The 16,524-nt window shown below is 45.2% G+C and overlaps 1 protein-coding gene across 2 annotated transcripts in view; it reads left to right on the top strand.

Annotated features, from left to right (window-relative positions):
* Nucleotides 1-2,623: 2,623 nt before the first annotated feature.
* Nucleotides 2,624-16,524, top strand: part of SGK2 (SGK2, serine/threonine kinase 2) — a 33,586-nt gene continuing 19,685 nt past the window's right edge. The window contains exons 1-3 of one of the 2 annotated variants that reach the window (XM_018562616.1): nt 2,624-2,746; nt 13,071-13,166; nt 15,071-15,128. In XM_018562616.1, the coding sequence (XP_018418118.1) occupies nt 13,126-13,166; nt 15,071-15,128 (99 nt within the window). In that variant the 5' untranslated portion in view covers nt 2,624-2,746; nt 13,071-13,125. Of the gene's footprint in view, nt 2,747-13,070; nt 13,167-15,070; nt 15,129-16,524 lie in introns of those variants that run through there. The other variant, XM_018562617.1, reaches the window with a different exon arrangement.

Genomic DNA, 16,524 nt, shown 5'->3' with positions numbered 1-16,524 from the left:
TTCCGCTCTAAAGACTCTCCTCTTGTCTGGTGAATTTAAAGAAGAACTCCGGCAAACAAAAAACTTACACTTGCAGCGGTGCTACCCCCGCACTGCAGGGGTTCAGTGCTTGTCTAGTCAAAGGGGATCACATAAAGCAGATATACTCACCTGATTCTTGATCCCACCAGCTTCCTCCGGGCTGCTAGACTGGTCTCTGTAGTATCTTCTTCCGAGGGCTCCAGGGACCACTGACATCCTCAATTCTTATGCAGATCCATTGACTTGCATGAGACCTGAGGACACCGAGGGGCATGCCCTAGCCAGAACGGAGGGGAGAGAGTGAGCGTTGACCACTGCCGCAGGACCGAGGATCAGGTGAGCAATCCAACTTTATTTGAGCGGGCTAGACAAAACGATCATATGCAAAAACAAATTGTTTTCTTCATCTGGAGTTCTTCTTTAAGAGTGGTTCTATTGCAAGGTGTGTACTATATCCGTAAGTGAACTGATTGAGAAAGAAAGATGGCTGATTTATTTGTATTATATAGATGAATAGAACTTTCACTACCACTGTTGGCCCTCCTATATTAATGAAACATTTAAATATCTTATTTTTTGGCAAATTCCTCCAGGGCTTTAAGTGGTCATCAGTGACCAGTGACCAGTGAAACGTCTTCAAGAAAAATACAGCAAGTCCAGTTGCCTTGACTAATTTTTTACTTCAATATTACATTATTCTATTGCTTAGTCCTTGCTTTATCACTGCTTGTAGTGCCTCCATTCCACCACCAGATGGCGACCTATTACACTGTTTATCTTCAGTAGCACTTTGTATGGAAATGAAGTCACCTGTTTTACTTGAAGCAGAACTCTGGTCTAAAGATTAACTTCTTTAGAGCTTAAAAAAGCAGATTTTGCTGGGTCCATGGCAAGGCTCTTTATATCCTGGTATTCCATGGCAGAGCTGATAAATTAAACCTGGTAAAAATACGGGCAATTGAAACTGAACATATAAGTACAAAGCTGCTAAAAGGCATAGTCCACCTTTGGGACCATGCATGGGGTCCGGCAGAGACCTTTCCAGGCACAGAGGTTCCATCTGTAAATTTGGCTTGAAGGGGGTAGAGCAGTTCTCTCTATGTATTTGACCTTTGGGACCATGTTTTATTCTATAACAACTAACTAACTTTCATTCTGTGACTACTAAAGTGATTTTTAGAATCCCCAGTGGCCCTCCAGATATCAGATATGGATACTTACATTGAACCAAGCAATTCCTGAAGTTCCACTTTAATATCACTGGGAGTCGGTGGGAGCAATGCTGTCTCTGTACCTGCCCTGACCACTGTCTCCTCTGATGGCCGAGAGAGGAGTGACCACACACAGGTGTCTTCCATAGGTGTATAAGTCTCAGCATTGACCCTATGAACCAGGAGTAGGCACTCTCTGCACTGCAGCTGTTGTGGAACTACAAGTCTCATGAGGCATTGCAAGACTCTGACTGCCATGTGCATCACTCCCAGAGGCAGAGACAAAGCATTTGTAGCTTCACCAAAGCCGGAGTGCCGAAGTTGCCTACCCCTGGATTAAAGGTGAGGCATAGCAAGACTCTGGCAGACACAGACATGACTCCTAGAGGCAGATGAATGATGGCATTTGTAGCTTCACCAAAGCCGGAGTGCCGAAGTTGCCTACCTCTGGGGTGAAGCATAGCAAAAGTCTGACAGCCACGGGCATGACTCCCAGATGCAAAGGCATGATGAGGTTTGAAGTGTCACCACAGCTGGAGTGCCTAGGTTGCCTACCCCTGGGTTAAAGGGGAGGCATAGCAAGACTCTTCCACCCCTCCATTCACCTCCCTACCCTTTTATGTACTTGTCAGGGAAGAAGCAAAGGGTTATACTATAGCTCAGGAGTAAGCAAACCCCAGCCTTCCAGCTGTGGTACAACTACAAATCCCATTAGACATTGCAAGACTCTGAGAGACACAGGCTTGACCCCCAGAGGCAGATGCATGCTGGGATTTGTAGTTTCACCACAACTTCAGTGCCAAAGCTGCCCACCCCTGCTATAAACAATAGCAAACATAGCAAAGTTTCCATTTAAATTGCAATACAACTGAGTTACGATCAAAGATGTATTATAGAGTGGTTGCAGAGTTCTCCTTTAAGTGTGATGTCACACACTGCGCCCACCCAAAACGGGCAATCCAATTTGTGGTGGGCACCCGCGAATTACATCACAGATGACATTAAAAAAAAAAAAAACTTTTTCATTAGGAAATTGAATCCATTTAATTGACACTTCTCGGCCGACCTTTATCACGGTACATCCTGACCAATGATCTGCGGACCTGTCCGCCGCTGTCGGTATTTCTGGCGTTTGACTGGCGGTGTGCAGAGCTTCGCTTTTTTCCCCCTTATCTTGACCAGCCAGCTTCTCTTCCTCCCGTCATGGAATACCTGAGTGAACTAACAAGTGTCAGTGTGAGAATAACTTGTTCTGCACGCTCGTAATTCCCCGTAAAAAATGCCCAAACACTCGGGAGGGGATTACTCATTAACTTGCCCAACTTCAGCCACTCCTTGAGAGAAATAGATTTGACCTTCACACTGTCCCCCAGCAGACTTGCTTCCAGCCTCCTCCTCTGCCTCCTCCCCGGCCACATTCTTCCCCCCCACCCCCTGCTCAAAAACTAGTCTGCCTATTAGAGAACAGGTAATTCGGGGTCTGCGACTCCAGAGACCGCCGTAACGCTTCTCAGGTAAGAACCTTCATCAAGACATTTCACCCCGTAGACCACGGGTGGGAAACTTCAGCCCCCCCCAGCTATTGTGGCACTACAAGTCCCTGGGGGCATTGCAAGACTGACAGATACAGGCATGACTCCCAGAAGCAGAGATGTGATGGGATTTGTAGTTAAAGCACAGGTAAAAGGCAGGAGTTGAGCACCCCTGTAGTAGAGGAAAGGGTTAAGGATTGGCACATCTGGATTAGGAGCTGCCGAGTGCGGAGTTAATAGGTAAGTGCAATTAATGATATACTAGTCATGTTAATCCATAGCAAGGTACTGATGGCCAATAAGTGAAGGCAAACCGCGAGTAGTCGCTATAGGTCGCTGATGTCGGAATACTTTGTGCCGGCTTATCAGCATATATCATGAAAGTAAAAGTAGCTATTACCAGAAGATGATTGTACATTGATGGAGAAGGGATCAGGGATCAATCAGGGATCACACCTTCCAGGTCGAATCTCCAAAGGCTTTACCTGCCAATGAATCGGGAGGTATGCATGTGGCTCTATCATATGGGTGACACCGTTTTTTAAAGCGCTGGGAAAACTTCTGGCGTTATATAAATTCTGTATTATAATAATAATTATATACGTGACATGCATGACGTCATAAAGGGAGCAATTTGTGACCACTTTGAGTCAATTGGGGATTTCTTAAGCTGTCCATACACTGTGCTTTATGGGAAAAATCTCTCAACTCCCTAACAGCATACATGAGGGGATTGCCCCCCACCCCCCTCCGCACTGGTCATAGAGGACATGCTGCTGTCATAATACCCCAATGGTGACTACAGACGATCGATTGCAGTCACTGTAATGCCAGGATTTTTCAGACCAGCTCCTTTGACTAAAGTCAACTGGAAAATCGACTTTTGCCAAATTAAGAGGGGGTCGACGGGGTCACATACCGCTCAGATCTTCAGCACAGTCACCAGGGCTGAAAATCAACCAGCGTATGGCCAGCTCACGGTTTGCAGTTTATCTCTGCTGATATAGGAAGGATCAGTCAGTGCCGTGTTGTCCTTAATGAGCATTTCTAAATGGAAACATTTATCTGTGTTTGTGTATACAGTTCAGGGAATTTATCAAAACTGGAGCAGACAAAATCTGGAGCAGCTGTGCATGGCAACCAATCAGCTTCTCTTTTTCACTGTCATGTGACAGTTTTTTAAAAACAATATCGAGTAATGATTTCAGGACAGTGGGGGAGCACCAGAGCCAGGTCCCAGCTGCAACCGCTGCAACCCTTGTAGTTCTCATGAAAATGCCAAGTATCCGCACTGGTACTCGAAAAGTATTGGTGTATCCCTAATCTATATATATCTTAGAATAATATAAATTCTATTATTTGTAGAATTTCTGCTATTCCATATTCTGAAGCTATGTCAATAAATCTTGTGAAGGGTAGCTGGGGGGAGTTTCTGCTCTTAAAGCTGAACTGAGGGCACAAAAAGTTTCTTTTAAATATATTCCTCAGAAAAAATGCACTTTGTGTGCACCAAATGCATTTGCAAACGTTGATATTACTTTGTAAAAGTAGCAGTGTTATCATCACTGTGCTGTACATAGCCTGTGCAGACAGCAGAGCTGTGGGAGGGGCCCAGCAGGCTCCACCCACCACAGGTTGTCTGCAGAAAACAAAAGAAGGGGGTGGAGACGAGACCAGTCACCCTGCACAAGGATAGAGATCAGCAGTGACTGGTCTTTATTACAGTAAGTGTCACACTGGATTACTGCACAGATCTGGAAGAAATACACAAAGCTCACCGGGATTCAAGGAAGGATACACACAACTCTTGTATGAGGACAATATTTGCTTATCCTAGAATTCAGCTTTAAAACTAAGCAGCCAAAGTAAATCATTCGAGTTGATGGGAATACTTTAATGTTTCTCTACAGCAAGGACGGGCAAACTCTGACCCTCCCACTGTGGTGACACTATAAATCCCATGATGCATCTGTCTCTGGGAGTCTTGCCTGTGGGTGCGAGAATCTGGCATTGCCTCATGGGAGTTGTAGCTGGAGGGCCGGAGTTTGCCCACCCCTGCTGTCAAGTGTATGTGATGAGGTCCAGGCATTGAAACTTCTATTATAGAAATCTGCTGCAAGGTGTGGAAACTATCAGGCTGCCTCTACACCTGTGGATCAAGGACAAATAGAGGGGGTGAATGTCCTTAAAGGAGAACTATGGGGTTAAGGCTTTTCCCCATAGTTCTCCTTGGGGTAACGGGAGGACACAAACTAGCGTCCCCCCGTCACCCTAGGCTCAGTATACCACGAGCTGTAGCTCGCGGTATACTGAGACGCCGCAGTATACCGCGAGCTGCTGCTCGCGGTATACTAAGACGCCGCAGCTGAAGCGGATCCCAACAATTATGTCTGGATTTGCCCAGCTGCGTGACTGACAGCTGGCTCTGCCTATCTAGAGGCAGAGCCAGCTGTACCCGCCCCCTCCCCTGTCCATCAGCGCTGGCGGAGCGGGGAGGGGGTAATCCAGCCCCTCTCCTGTCACGGCAGAGAGCCGTGACAGGATCGAGAGGTGAGCGAACGCCGGTATGTCTTCGCTCACCTCCCGATCTACTGAGCCGACCTGTGACAGTCTCATTGTCACAGGTCGGCTAGAACTATGAGGTGAGTGGAAATCACTCACCTCATAGTTCTCCTTTCATAAAAGTTTTGCAGAGGTTTTAAACCTTCCCTGCTCTGGCTTTAAATACACTTTAACAAGCTTTGTGATCCATTGACAGCTCATGAAACATAGGTTATAATATAACATAGGTTATGTGCTGCTATTGTCTGTTATGGGTACACTGACGCACTAAAAAAGCAACAACTTTTTTACAATGCTGACACAATGCATACATGTGAAATACCCCCGTTAAAAAAAGGAAGTCTCCTAAAATGTGTTACAGCGCATTATAACACTTACAGGGTTATTCACATATGAGCCAAAGGATCCAGCTTTGGCTGATCCTTCGGCTCACTTCGGCTGCCGGAGCCCTTCGGTTCAGTCAAACTGAAGGGCTGCTGTACGGGCTATTCACTATAGCCCGTACAGCAGCCAAAGGCAGCCGAGCGGCTCAGCCGAGCTGAACCCATATACTTCGGCTCGGCTGAGTTGTAGTGACAGGTGGAGAAAGGTCGGCCAAAGCCGACCGATCTCCACACAAGTGACAGCTGGGCGGAGCCGGCCGTGATCTCATGACTCGCTCCGCCCAGTTGTAATGGCAGATCAGCGCCCCCAAATGACCTGGGGGCGCTGATCTGTCATTAAACAATAACAACTGGGGGGAGCCGGCCGTGACATCACAGCTGGCTCCGCCCACTTGTTATTTATTGCCCGGGACCTGCTAAAAGACTCTGGCAGGTGCCGGCCAATTGAAAACAGTTGGGCAGAGCTAGCGGTGATGTCACCGCTAGCTCCGCCCAGTTGTTTATATTTACATTTATATTTACATAGGGAGCTAACAAGCCCCCTATGTTATAGCAAATATAATGTGACAGGTCCTCTTTATGATCTTTCAGACCAGGGGTAGAATAAGATAAATCTATTGATTCCTAGGGGCAGATCGAGAGGCAGATTTGGCAAAATGTTGAAAGTGGCATCTTTCGGCCGAAATTGCGTTGCATGCCTGGTTTCTCTGACACAGCGCAGCATCCAGCGAGAGGAGAAAAACTGTCGCAAGAGGCCGAACAGTGCAGGGGTGGAGAGCGGTGTGAGTGACCGGCATGTGACAGGTGGCCGAGCTCTCCTCCTGCACTGCCCCACTCAGCCTCCTGTGACAGATCAGGATGGAGAGAGGAGTGGGGGCTCAGACAGCTGTCAGGCCAGGCCGGCAGTGCGAGAGAGGAGTCAGCTGTCACAGGAGACCGAGCTCTCCTCCCCACACCACTCGCTCAGCCTCCTGCGACAGTGAGTCAGGATGGAGAGCGGTGCAAGCACTTAGTGATCAGTGATCGCTGAGTGTGTGTCAATAATTGAGAACATTGTATGTTTACTGTGTCCCCAATTATGAATGAATGGGAAGTGATCTACATCAATTCCTATTTATTCATTATTGTGGATATGGTAAACACACTATCTCCACAAGTTATGACTGAATATGAACACCTCTAATTCGCTGCACCTCTAAGTGCTAGGGGCAGAACAAGAGAAATGCTATTGATTTTTGAGTGGCAAGCCAGAGAAATCCATTGATCCCCAGGGGCGGAAATCCATTGATCCCCAGGGGCAGAACGAGAGAAATCTATCCATTCCCCAGCTATGCTAAGCAGCGCGGATGGAAGAATCCCCACTGCCGGCTATAGACCTGGACGGTGGCTTCATCTCATTGGAAGCAAGTACTGTTACGCAAATTTTCGGACCAACTGCTTCAACAAAAGCCACTTTTGTCCACCATTGGATTGAATTTTAGCTGGGTCTTTAGGAATTGGGCCAAATTAGCTCAGTGTATAGCCAGCTTAAAGGATTAGTGCAATTTCAGACAAAGTGGCCTTATAATTTTTTGCCCTCCCCCTACACCTAAAGTACCCCATCCTCCCTAGATCCTTGCACTGGCCACGTCAGTGCAGTTAATCTCCATAGACTTCTATGAGGTCATGTCTACAGCTGATTTCATGTAATGACCCAAACAGTGATGTCTATACACAACTCTTCTAAGTGGAAAAGCTGTGTTTAGTCTTAGCCAACGCAACAACAGCAGCCGCATTCAACAGGAGGAGACTACAAGGGAAAGTGTGTTCTGAGATTTATCTTGCTGAACGGTTTAGAATGTTTGCTAAACAATGCCTTTTACATTGTTTTCAAAGCACGCGAAGACTTGATAAACTCGTTTCAATCGTTGCTTAAAGTTCTTTTTCATTTTCAGTCAAATGAAGCCGAGTTTTTACATATTTAGGTACAAAGTCCTCTGTGCTTTTACAAACAAAGCTTTCCAATCCGAATGCCTCTGGAAGGCTTGCTCATGCCCTATGATGTGACTAGTAATGTTCTTCTTATTTCCTGGTTGTCACCTCTGATATCACCTGGATTTCCGGAATTGCAGACAGTCTGGAGCTCTTTTTGGCTTATTTAAAGAGGCCCTGTCATCATTGTAAAAGCACAGAGAATCAAATAACAAACGCTCACTTGCATTGTTTTTCCTTTCCATAAATAATTTTTTTATTCAACATGTCTTTAAACTTGCTAGAAAATCTCCAGGAGAGTCAATTCCCTAGTGCACCCTTCTCCTTCCTTTCATGTCAATGCCCTCTCCTGGGAGTGTCTGATTACCATCTGTGCTGGCCCAGCTCTTCCACCCCTCCCTTCACCTCCCTACATAACTCTGTTATGTAGTTGTCAGGGAAGAAGCGAAGCGTTATACTATAGATCAGGTGTACGCAAACTCCAGCCTTCCAGTGGTGGTGCAACTACAAATCCCATAAGGCCTTGCAAAGACTCTGACAGCCACAGGCATATTTACCAGAGGCAGATGCATGATGAGATTTGTAGATTCACTGCAGCTGGAGGGCCGGAGTTTGCCTACCCTTTCTATAGAGTGTCACTTGAGTGACAGCTCTGAGTCTGCTGGGGCTGCTGACATCACAGTATAGATTGCGGTGCCTAGTATGTATCAGACAATCAGACAATTCCTACCTGAAGTTCACTGCAAAAAGGTATAAAGTTCCCCTGAAGAGCTAATATACAGGTGAAACTCGAATAATTAGAATATCGTGCAAAGTTCATTTATTTCACTAATGCAACTTAAAAGGTGAAACTAATATATGAGATAGACTCATTACATGCAAAGCAAGATAGTTCAAGCCGTGATTTGTCATAATTGTGGTGATTATGGCTTACAGCTCATGAAAACCCCAAGAACCCCAAATCCACAACCTCAAAAAAGTAGATTATTACATGCAATCAATAAAACAAGGATTGTACATAGAACAATATCGGACCTCTGAAAAGTACAAGCATGCATATGTACTCAGTACTTGGTTTGGGCCCCTTTTGCAGCACTTACTGCAATTACTTTTGCACGATATTCTAATTATTCGAGTTTCACCTGTACTTGCCTCCCTAGAAGCCCATGTTCTGTCCAATACAACCTCTATCAGACTCTTCAGGATTTGACACTTCTGGATGTGTCAGATTCCTGTGTTGCCCACCATGTGTTGTTGTTCCTTCCCTGACCCCTAAGTTACTGCTGTGTCCTGTAACAACACAAGGGTCAGAGGAAGGAAGTACAGCAAGCATCAGAGAACACAGACATCTGACACTCCACTCCTGAAAGTGTTGAACAATGGAGTGTCTTATGGAGGCTACATCTCTGGAGAGGAGGTAAGCAACATGGGCCGCTAGAAAGGTGAGTATAATACATCTACTATGGAAGGGAACTTTAAATAGGAATTCTGTAGAGGTCAACTGGGTTTCTCTAAAGTGATACTGTCTACAAAAAGAAAAAACTACTGCAGGTATATAGTGCAGGCAACTTGATCTTCCTTTTTTTACAACAGCTAATCCGCGCTAAATGGATACCAATAAGCTAAGTGTCAAAATTAAATATATAAAGTCCGCTGCCAAGCCAACTATGTAGTGTGAAATTCTTCAAACAATGAACCTCTCTTAACAATATATCAAAACAATAAATCATTTGAATCCAAGATGATAAAGTTCACAGTCTCATAAGAAATTTACACTTTGAACTTTATCACCTTGGATTCAAATTATTTATTGGAGTTTGATTTTATTAAGTTTACAAAGTATATGACCTTTCTCATAGGGGTGTATTTGTTTTCAGTATTTAGACACACTTTTTGTTTGATATTGTTAAGAGAGGTTCAGCGCGGTGCATTGTTTTAAGAACTTGATGTTCCTGTACGTACCTGCAGCAGCCTCCAATACCTTGTGTTTACAGTGAATAATGTTGAATGGTTTGACATGGAAAGCTCTGACACATGTAGATAGTGTCGGAACTTACCACTGCTTTCTATTCTTACACATTCCTATTGGCCCATCACTACAATAGGCTGACTCAATGACCAACAGACATGTACCGGAGACAGTAGGGGTGGGTAAACGTCACCACTATTAGACAACGATTTGCCACTAGTACCTGCACTTTATATCTAGAGCAGGCTTTTTATTCTGCTTCAGCTTCCATTGGTAGATGTAAATGTAATTTACTTACCATCATAAAACACAAGAAATGGATGCATTATGTCTAAGCTAACAACATCATATGTGGCCATCACAGCTTTGGGTGGCAAAGGGTGCAACAAAATGCCTTGGCACTGGATGAATTATAATTCTGCTGCAGGGGAAGAGCAACCAACCTAAATGTTGATTCTCACCCTGCCTAAATCACATGACTAAATACCTGTGAGCATCCACCATGTGATCCAGGGCCAGTGGTTGCTGTGGAGAAGGTAGGGCTTTTATGGCTTCTGACAGGTTTTATGAGAACTGGGTAGGCAGCAGTGCTGGATTTCAGCCCTTGGGCACCTGGGATACATAAGGTTCAGTGGGCCCCTCATACACAGGAATTGGCAAATCACCAAATTTACACAATAAAGCATATCACTGGAACTGATAAGTCATACATACAAGAAAGAGTTAAAGAGTTAGATATATCTGAAGGAATTACATGTATAGATGTAAATACATACCAGTAAAACTCCAAGTAGATTCCAGGTAAGATAAACGACAAAGAACATAGCTATGCTGCTTTGTACACTTTAGTTTCCATAGATAACAATGACTCAACAATTTACAGAACAAAATTAAACTCCAAACCTTTCAATGCAAAAGTTTATAGATTATCTAAGCTAAGTACAGTAAAGCTGGCCATACATGGATCAAATTTTTGTTTCCTGCTGAATCCACCAAAATTCGATCCATGGGTGGCCCTTCCAGCACCATCAGGCTCAACAAAAACCTCTTTCTTTCTACATGGCATCTGAAAAATCTTTATTAAACTCCTTAAATGGAATACAATAGCCGGCAGGGTAGATTCCCCATCCACGTTTTATCATGTACCTTGTGGCTCTTTTCTCACACCCCTAGAAGTGGGGACAGGGCGCGAGCAGACAGAGTAGCACGGGTGCCATGGTGTTTAGGCCCAGTGCCTGGCAGAGTCCAGCAACAGGTTCTCTGGGAAGGTGTAAGGGCGTAGCTGGAAGTTCGCGCTCTACTGTGCAAGCGCGAGTTCCAGCCTCCCGGGTTTGCCAGAAAATGTGTGCTAGTGCGCACGCGCTCACAATGGAAAGTGGCGCACAGGAAGTGACACGTTGCTCTCTAATCTAATGCTCTTTTTAAACCAGCTGACCAATGGATCAGTGCTGAATGGTCTTTCAGCTTGTGCTCTGTGTTCCTGCGGTTGGTTTGCCTGTTGCCTTGATTCGCTTTGCTGCTGACCTTGATTGTCTGCTGCCTGCCCCTGACCTCTGCTTGTTATCTGGATTCTGCCTCTGCCTGCTCCTTTTGTACCGTGCTGATCGTCTGGCTTGACCCCTGGCTTGTTTGACATCGCTCCAGTTTCCACTGCAATCCTCGCTGACATCTCAGCTCCCAACCAGCCCTGCTCATCCTTCCAGGGACCTAGTGGCCGGACTTCTACCAGGCACCGTGTCTGAACACTTTGGCACCCGTGCTCCTCTCTGTCTACTCGCTACCTGTTCCCACTCTCATGGGTGTGAGACATGAGCCGCAAGGGAGGCCTCCTCAGCCAATCGGTCCTCCACCAGGTACGTGATAGAAGGTAGGCAGGGCTGGTAGACAGCTGAGGGATCAGAGTGGTCAGCAGCAGGAACTGGAGCCAAGCCAGGGTTCAAAGTAGGGTTGCCACCTTTTCTTCAAGCAAAACCCGAACACTCAATCGACGCGTGGACATTTTTTTGGAAGAATGAGTGCTGGCTTATTCATATATAAAAATTGCCGCCCATTCATATGTAAATATCACAGTTGAGACAATTTTCAGTGGGGGGCCAGTAGCCCCTATCTTCATTTTGGTTGCCTCTTTCTGCCTGACATCTTGTGTCCAGGTTTCTACTGCCATGAAACCCGGACACAGCGTTCAAAACCCGGACTGTCCGGGTGAATACTGGACAGGTGGCAACCCTAGGTCAAAGCCAGACGGTCAGCACAGTAGCAAGGGGGCAGGCAGAGACAGAATCCAGGAACAAGCAGAGGTCAAGGCCTGGCAGCAATCAGTTGTAGTCAAAGCAATCCGGGTCAAGGCAACAGGTAATCAAACTAGCAGCACAGGAACACAAGCTTAAAAGACTATTCAGCACTGATCAATAGAACAGGCCAGTTTAATTAGAGTCATCAATCAGAGGAAGACGTGCCACTTCCTGTGTGCCACGTCAGCACATCTGTTACATTGCATGCACATTTGCTTTGGCGCATGTTTTCCGATAATACGTGAAAGCTGGGACCTGCGCCGTAGCACACAAACTTCCGGCTATAGCCTTACACGTTTGTTAGCATGAATGAGGGAATCGGGTGTTCCATCTGTGTATGGCCAGCTTTAGTTTTACAAACTTGAGCTATATGCATCTCACTAAGAATCTACAAACACTTTTTTTTCTACACTTGGCATATTAAAAATCTTTCATGAACTCCTCAAACTACATCTTCCTTAGAACATTGCTCTCTACATCCAGTAGGCACAGAGCACTTAGCCTTTTACGGGTCATGGTGGATCTCAGATACTTATTTATCAGTGGCAATTTGCTGTACGATGTCTATTCTGCTCAAGATACATTTTAATAAAATAAAGTAATTATTAACTAAAGATACTTAATGATTTTATTTTTGTATAGAGAGTGCCCCTTCTTGCAGGGGGCCTGGGGAATTGCCTAGGGTTGCCACCTGTCCAGGATTCACCCGGACAGTTCGGGTTTTGAATTGTCTGTTCGGGTTTCATGGCAGCAGAAACCCAGACACAAGATGTCAGGCAGACAGGGGCAACCAAAATCAAGATAGGGGCTACTGGCCCCCCACTGAAAATAGTCTCACCTGTAATATTTGCATATGAATGGGTGGCGCTATTTACATATGAATAAGCCACAACTAATTTTCCCCAAAAATTGTCTGCGCATCTCTAGAGTGTTCGGGTTTCGCTTGAAGAAAAGGTGGCAACCCTAGAATTGCCCCTTTTGCCCTCTTATAAACCCAGATTTAAAAATAACAGTGACTAAAAAATGTGTTTACTGATACACGCCTGTCATTTTGAATTGTACTTCCTGCCTTCCCCTTCTTGCTGCGTTTGTGGTTAACTGCAAAGGAATCCAAACTCTTCACGTTACAGTTCACTGGATGACACCGAGACAAGAACAGGTGAAAGACTCCACTTCATTTCCATCATGACGTCAACGATCAACCTGGGCCCCTCGGCCAATCCCAAGTGAGTGCACAGTACCCTCCCCATAACAGGCTGTACAGAACGTCTGGTATTTGAAAAAAAAGAGTTTTGTGGTCAAACTGGTTTAGAGAAGGCAGAATACTTTGGTTAGGGTTCAGTGTGTATAGGAAGAGATATATTATAATCTAACCTGGCATGAGCCTGCAATCTATAGGTTTCCTTATACCTTTTGGAATGACCAGATGGTGTTGTAGACATTATCATTATTCCATAACGTACAGATTATAATGGAAAATGTAGACCTCCCCCCCAACAACCAAGCACAATTTATTTTCTATGGCAGTAGCTACAATTCAAAGTTGATTATTCTTTAAATTGGAGGACATTTATCAATTTGGTTGCATTATCAGTGTCTTTTAGACCAGCGTTTCTCCACCTTTTTTCAGTCATGGCACCCTTTAAGAATATGCAAAATCTCAAGGCATCCCAGTCTGTATGTAAAAAAAAAACCCATAAAAGTAAAAAAAACAAAGTGTGGTTTCTCCCTTCCCAAAATTAATACAAAACCTTTGTCCTATAAAGGGGTCTAGTATGGATTTTCAGGGTGATCCCAGGCAAAAACAAAATAGATGACATGGTGTTTACCCCTTCACATCAGAGTCCCCTCTTTCACATCAGGAGTCTCCCTCACATTAGAGTCTCCACTTTTACATCAGAGTCCTCCCTTCACATCAGAAGCTACCCTTTCAGAAGCTACCCTTTATATCAGGAGGTCCCTTACATTAGAGTCCCCTCTTTCACATCAGAAGTCCCCTTTCAAATGAGGAGCCCCTTTACATCAGAGTACCCCTTTCACATCAGAGACTCCTCTTTCACATCAGAGTCCCCGCTTCACATCAGGACCCCAGCTTCACATCAGAACCCCCCCTTTGCATCAGAACCCCCTTTCACATCAAGAACCTTTTTCCCATCAGGAGCCTCCCTTCACATCAAAAGCTCCCTTCACATCAAAAGCTTCCTTCACATCAAGAACCCCCTTAGCATCAAGAACCAAAATTTGAAGGCACCCCTGACAAAGCCTGGAGGCACCCTTGTTGAGAAATGCTGTTTTAGACTGTCGCATTCCGGATTTCTAGCACATATAGCGACAGATATATTACCCTAGTTTATTTCTCATTCCTAAATGTCCTGGAAAGGAGAATTGTCTGAAAATTGTATGAAAGTTGGGAGGATAGCTGAATAGCCCTGAAGTACTTAGGTGATTTGAGGGTGTGAAGCTGAGTTATCTTAGTGCTATTTTAAGAGGTGCTCAGAACCACTTCTAGGATGTGCAACAGTTTGGAGGTCTTTTAATGTCGCAAATTCTGGACGTAATTACTGCGCAGTTGAGACATTTTGCAAAATGTGCAGTGAGTCGCAAACATTAAAATGTTGCAAGAACACTTAATGCAAAACTCTGGGCAACAGTGTTCTTAACCCTTGCAGTGGGGCTACCCCCACAGTGCAAGGGTTAAGTGCTCTTGGACTATGGGCTAATATAAAAAAGTTATATTCACCTGATCCTCAGAGCCGTCTGGCTCTTAGACCGGTTCTTGGAGGATCTCTCCCCCTCCACTCCAATGATCTAAGGATCCTTGAGTCATGACATTCTATACACAGTGTTTTGGACATGAGGACCCTGGGGGACATACCACTGCTTCAGGGACTGAAGTAGCAGCCAGCTGGCTCCAAAAATGAGTAGGGGGTAGCCCCACTACAAGGGTTGAGAACACTTTTGCCTGGAGCTCTGCTTTAAAAAAAAGGCGCATAGCACAGATAAAACTTTGCAGTTAGTGAGATTTTAGTATGAGAAATGTTGTTGCAAACTCATTCATAAATTCTATCAATGCCTTCTATTTATGTTCAAGTTCTGAAGCAGAAATAATCTTTTGTGTCATCCTCTGCAGTGCCAAACCTACTGATTTTGACTTCCTGAAAGTGATTGGAAAAGGGAGCTTTGGAAAGGTTTGTTACCCAACTATTAAAAAAAAAAAAAATATGTATGTCTAAAAATCAAATCTTTTTAATTTTGAATAGGGTAGGGATTCAGGTTTGGCATCAGCGACGAAAGGGACATCAAACTACTGGCCAATTTGTATTTGCTGGTCAAAGCGGCTTATTACTGTTTGATGAAAAAACATATTGCTGCTAAGGCCTCATTCACACAGCTAGAATCGGGCCGTACAGATCCTTGCGGCGTTCTCGGCCGCGTCGGGCCATTCCCGGGGAGGTACAGGTGCTGCGTGTGATTGCGTGCAGCAGCCTGATCTTTCCTATGGGAGGATGCGGCTGTACGCTGTCATATGCACACCCAAATTGCACATCCGTGCGTGTCCGGGTGTCTGTGCTCGGACGCAGACAGGATCCATCCTGTCTGCATCCAGGTATGGACACTCGCACCCGCACGGATTTTCAGCTCGGGTAGGCGTACGGCTTCATCCTCCAATAGGGAAGAACAGGCTGCTGCACGCAATCGCACGCAGCACCTTTCCCTCTCAGGAATGGCCCGATACGGCCATGCACGCCGCACGGATCTGTACGGCCCGATTCTACGCTGTCTGAATGAGGCCTAAAGCTCACTGAAAAAAAGCTGAAATTAATCAGATTGGGGTGCTGCTGTGTATGTGAGCCAAGCTAATTTCAAAAGAAAGAAAAAAAATCAAATCTACAGCCAAACATGTGCTGTCCGTTTATGCTGTCGCTGAGACTGCTCATGAAAATCGGACTGTTCCATAACACCACTTTTCCAGGCATCCCTCCAGCATGTTATTTAAAGGGTTTGTGGGTTTCAATGTTGCCCCTCAAGATCCTTTCCCTGTTATATGGTATATTTTTTTAAATTGTTCTGCATTGGTACATGTCCCCTATAGCAGTGCCCAGCTTCACATCCCTTTTTTGACAGTAGTTGCTTATTTTCTTATTAGCCCTATAATTGGCCAGAATTTCACAACAAGATTTGCGCAACCCCATAGACATCAGTGGGATGAGCCTCTAAGTTCAGGTTCATCAAACTTTGATCAAGATTTGAGGAACCCTTGGCGAATCGAATCTGGGAGGATTTGCCTAATAACACTGGTGATCCATGGTGCATAATCAGACCCACAGTTTCAGATTTATCAAATTGCCGGTGGAGCAAATCTAAGCAGCAGGGTCATCTCTATAATGAGGCGGCTTGAGACCGTTGCTTAAGGTGGCATCTCTTTGGGTCATGCGGCGGGGGGGTAATAGGCAGAGCCGCATGGCAATGTTTGCAGTGTGCCTGCCGCCTAGAGCGTCCCAGGTTGCTAAGAGCTGGGCGGGGAAATGTGTAAGGGCCTTACATATCTTCTCGCCTATCTCCTGGGAAGAGAAGATATGGGAA

Source organism: Nanorana parkeri, unplaced genomic scaffold (genome assembly GCF_000935625.1).
Source record: "Nanorana parkeri isolate BGI_ZX_2015 unplaced genomic scaffold, ASM93562v1 scaffold587, whole genome shotgun sequence".
Classification (NCBI taxonomy): domain Eukaryota; kingdom Metazoa; phylum Chordata; class Amphibia; order Anura; family Dicroglossidae; genus Nanorana; species Nanorana parkeri.
Note: the sequence above shows the minus strand (reverse complement) of the source record. Positions and strands in the feature narration are given on the sequence as shown.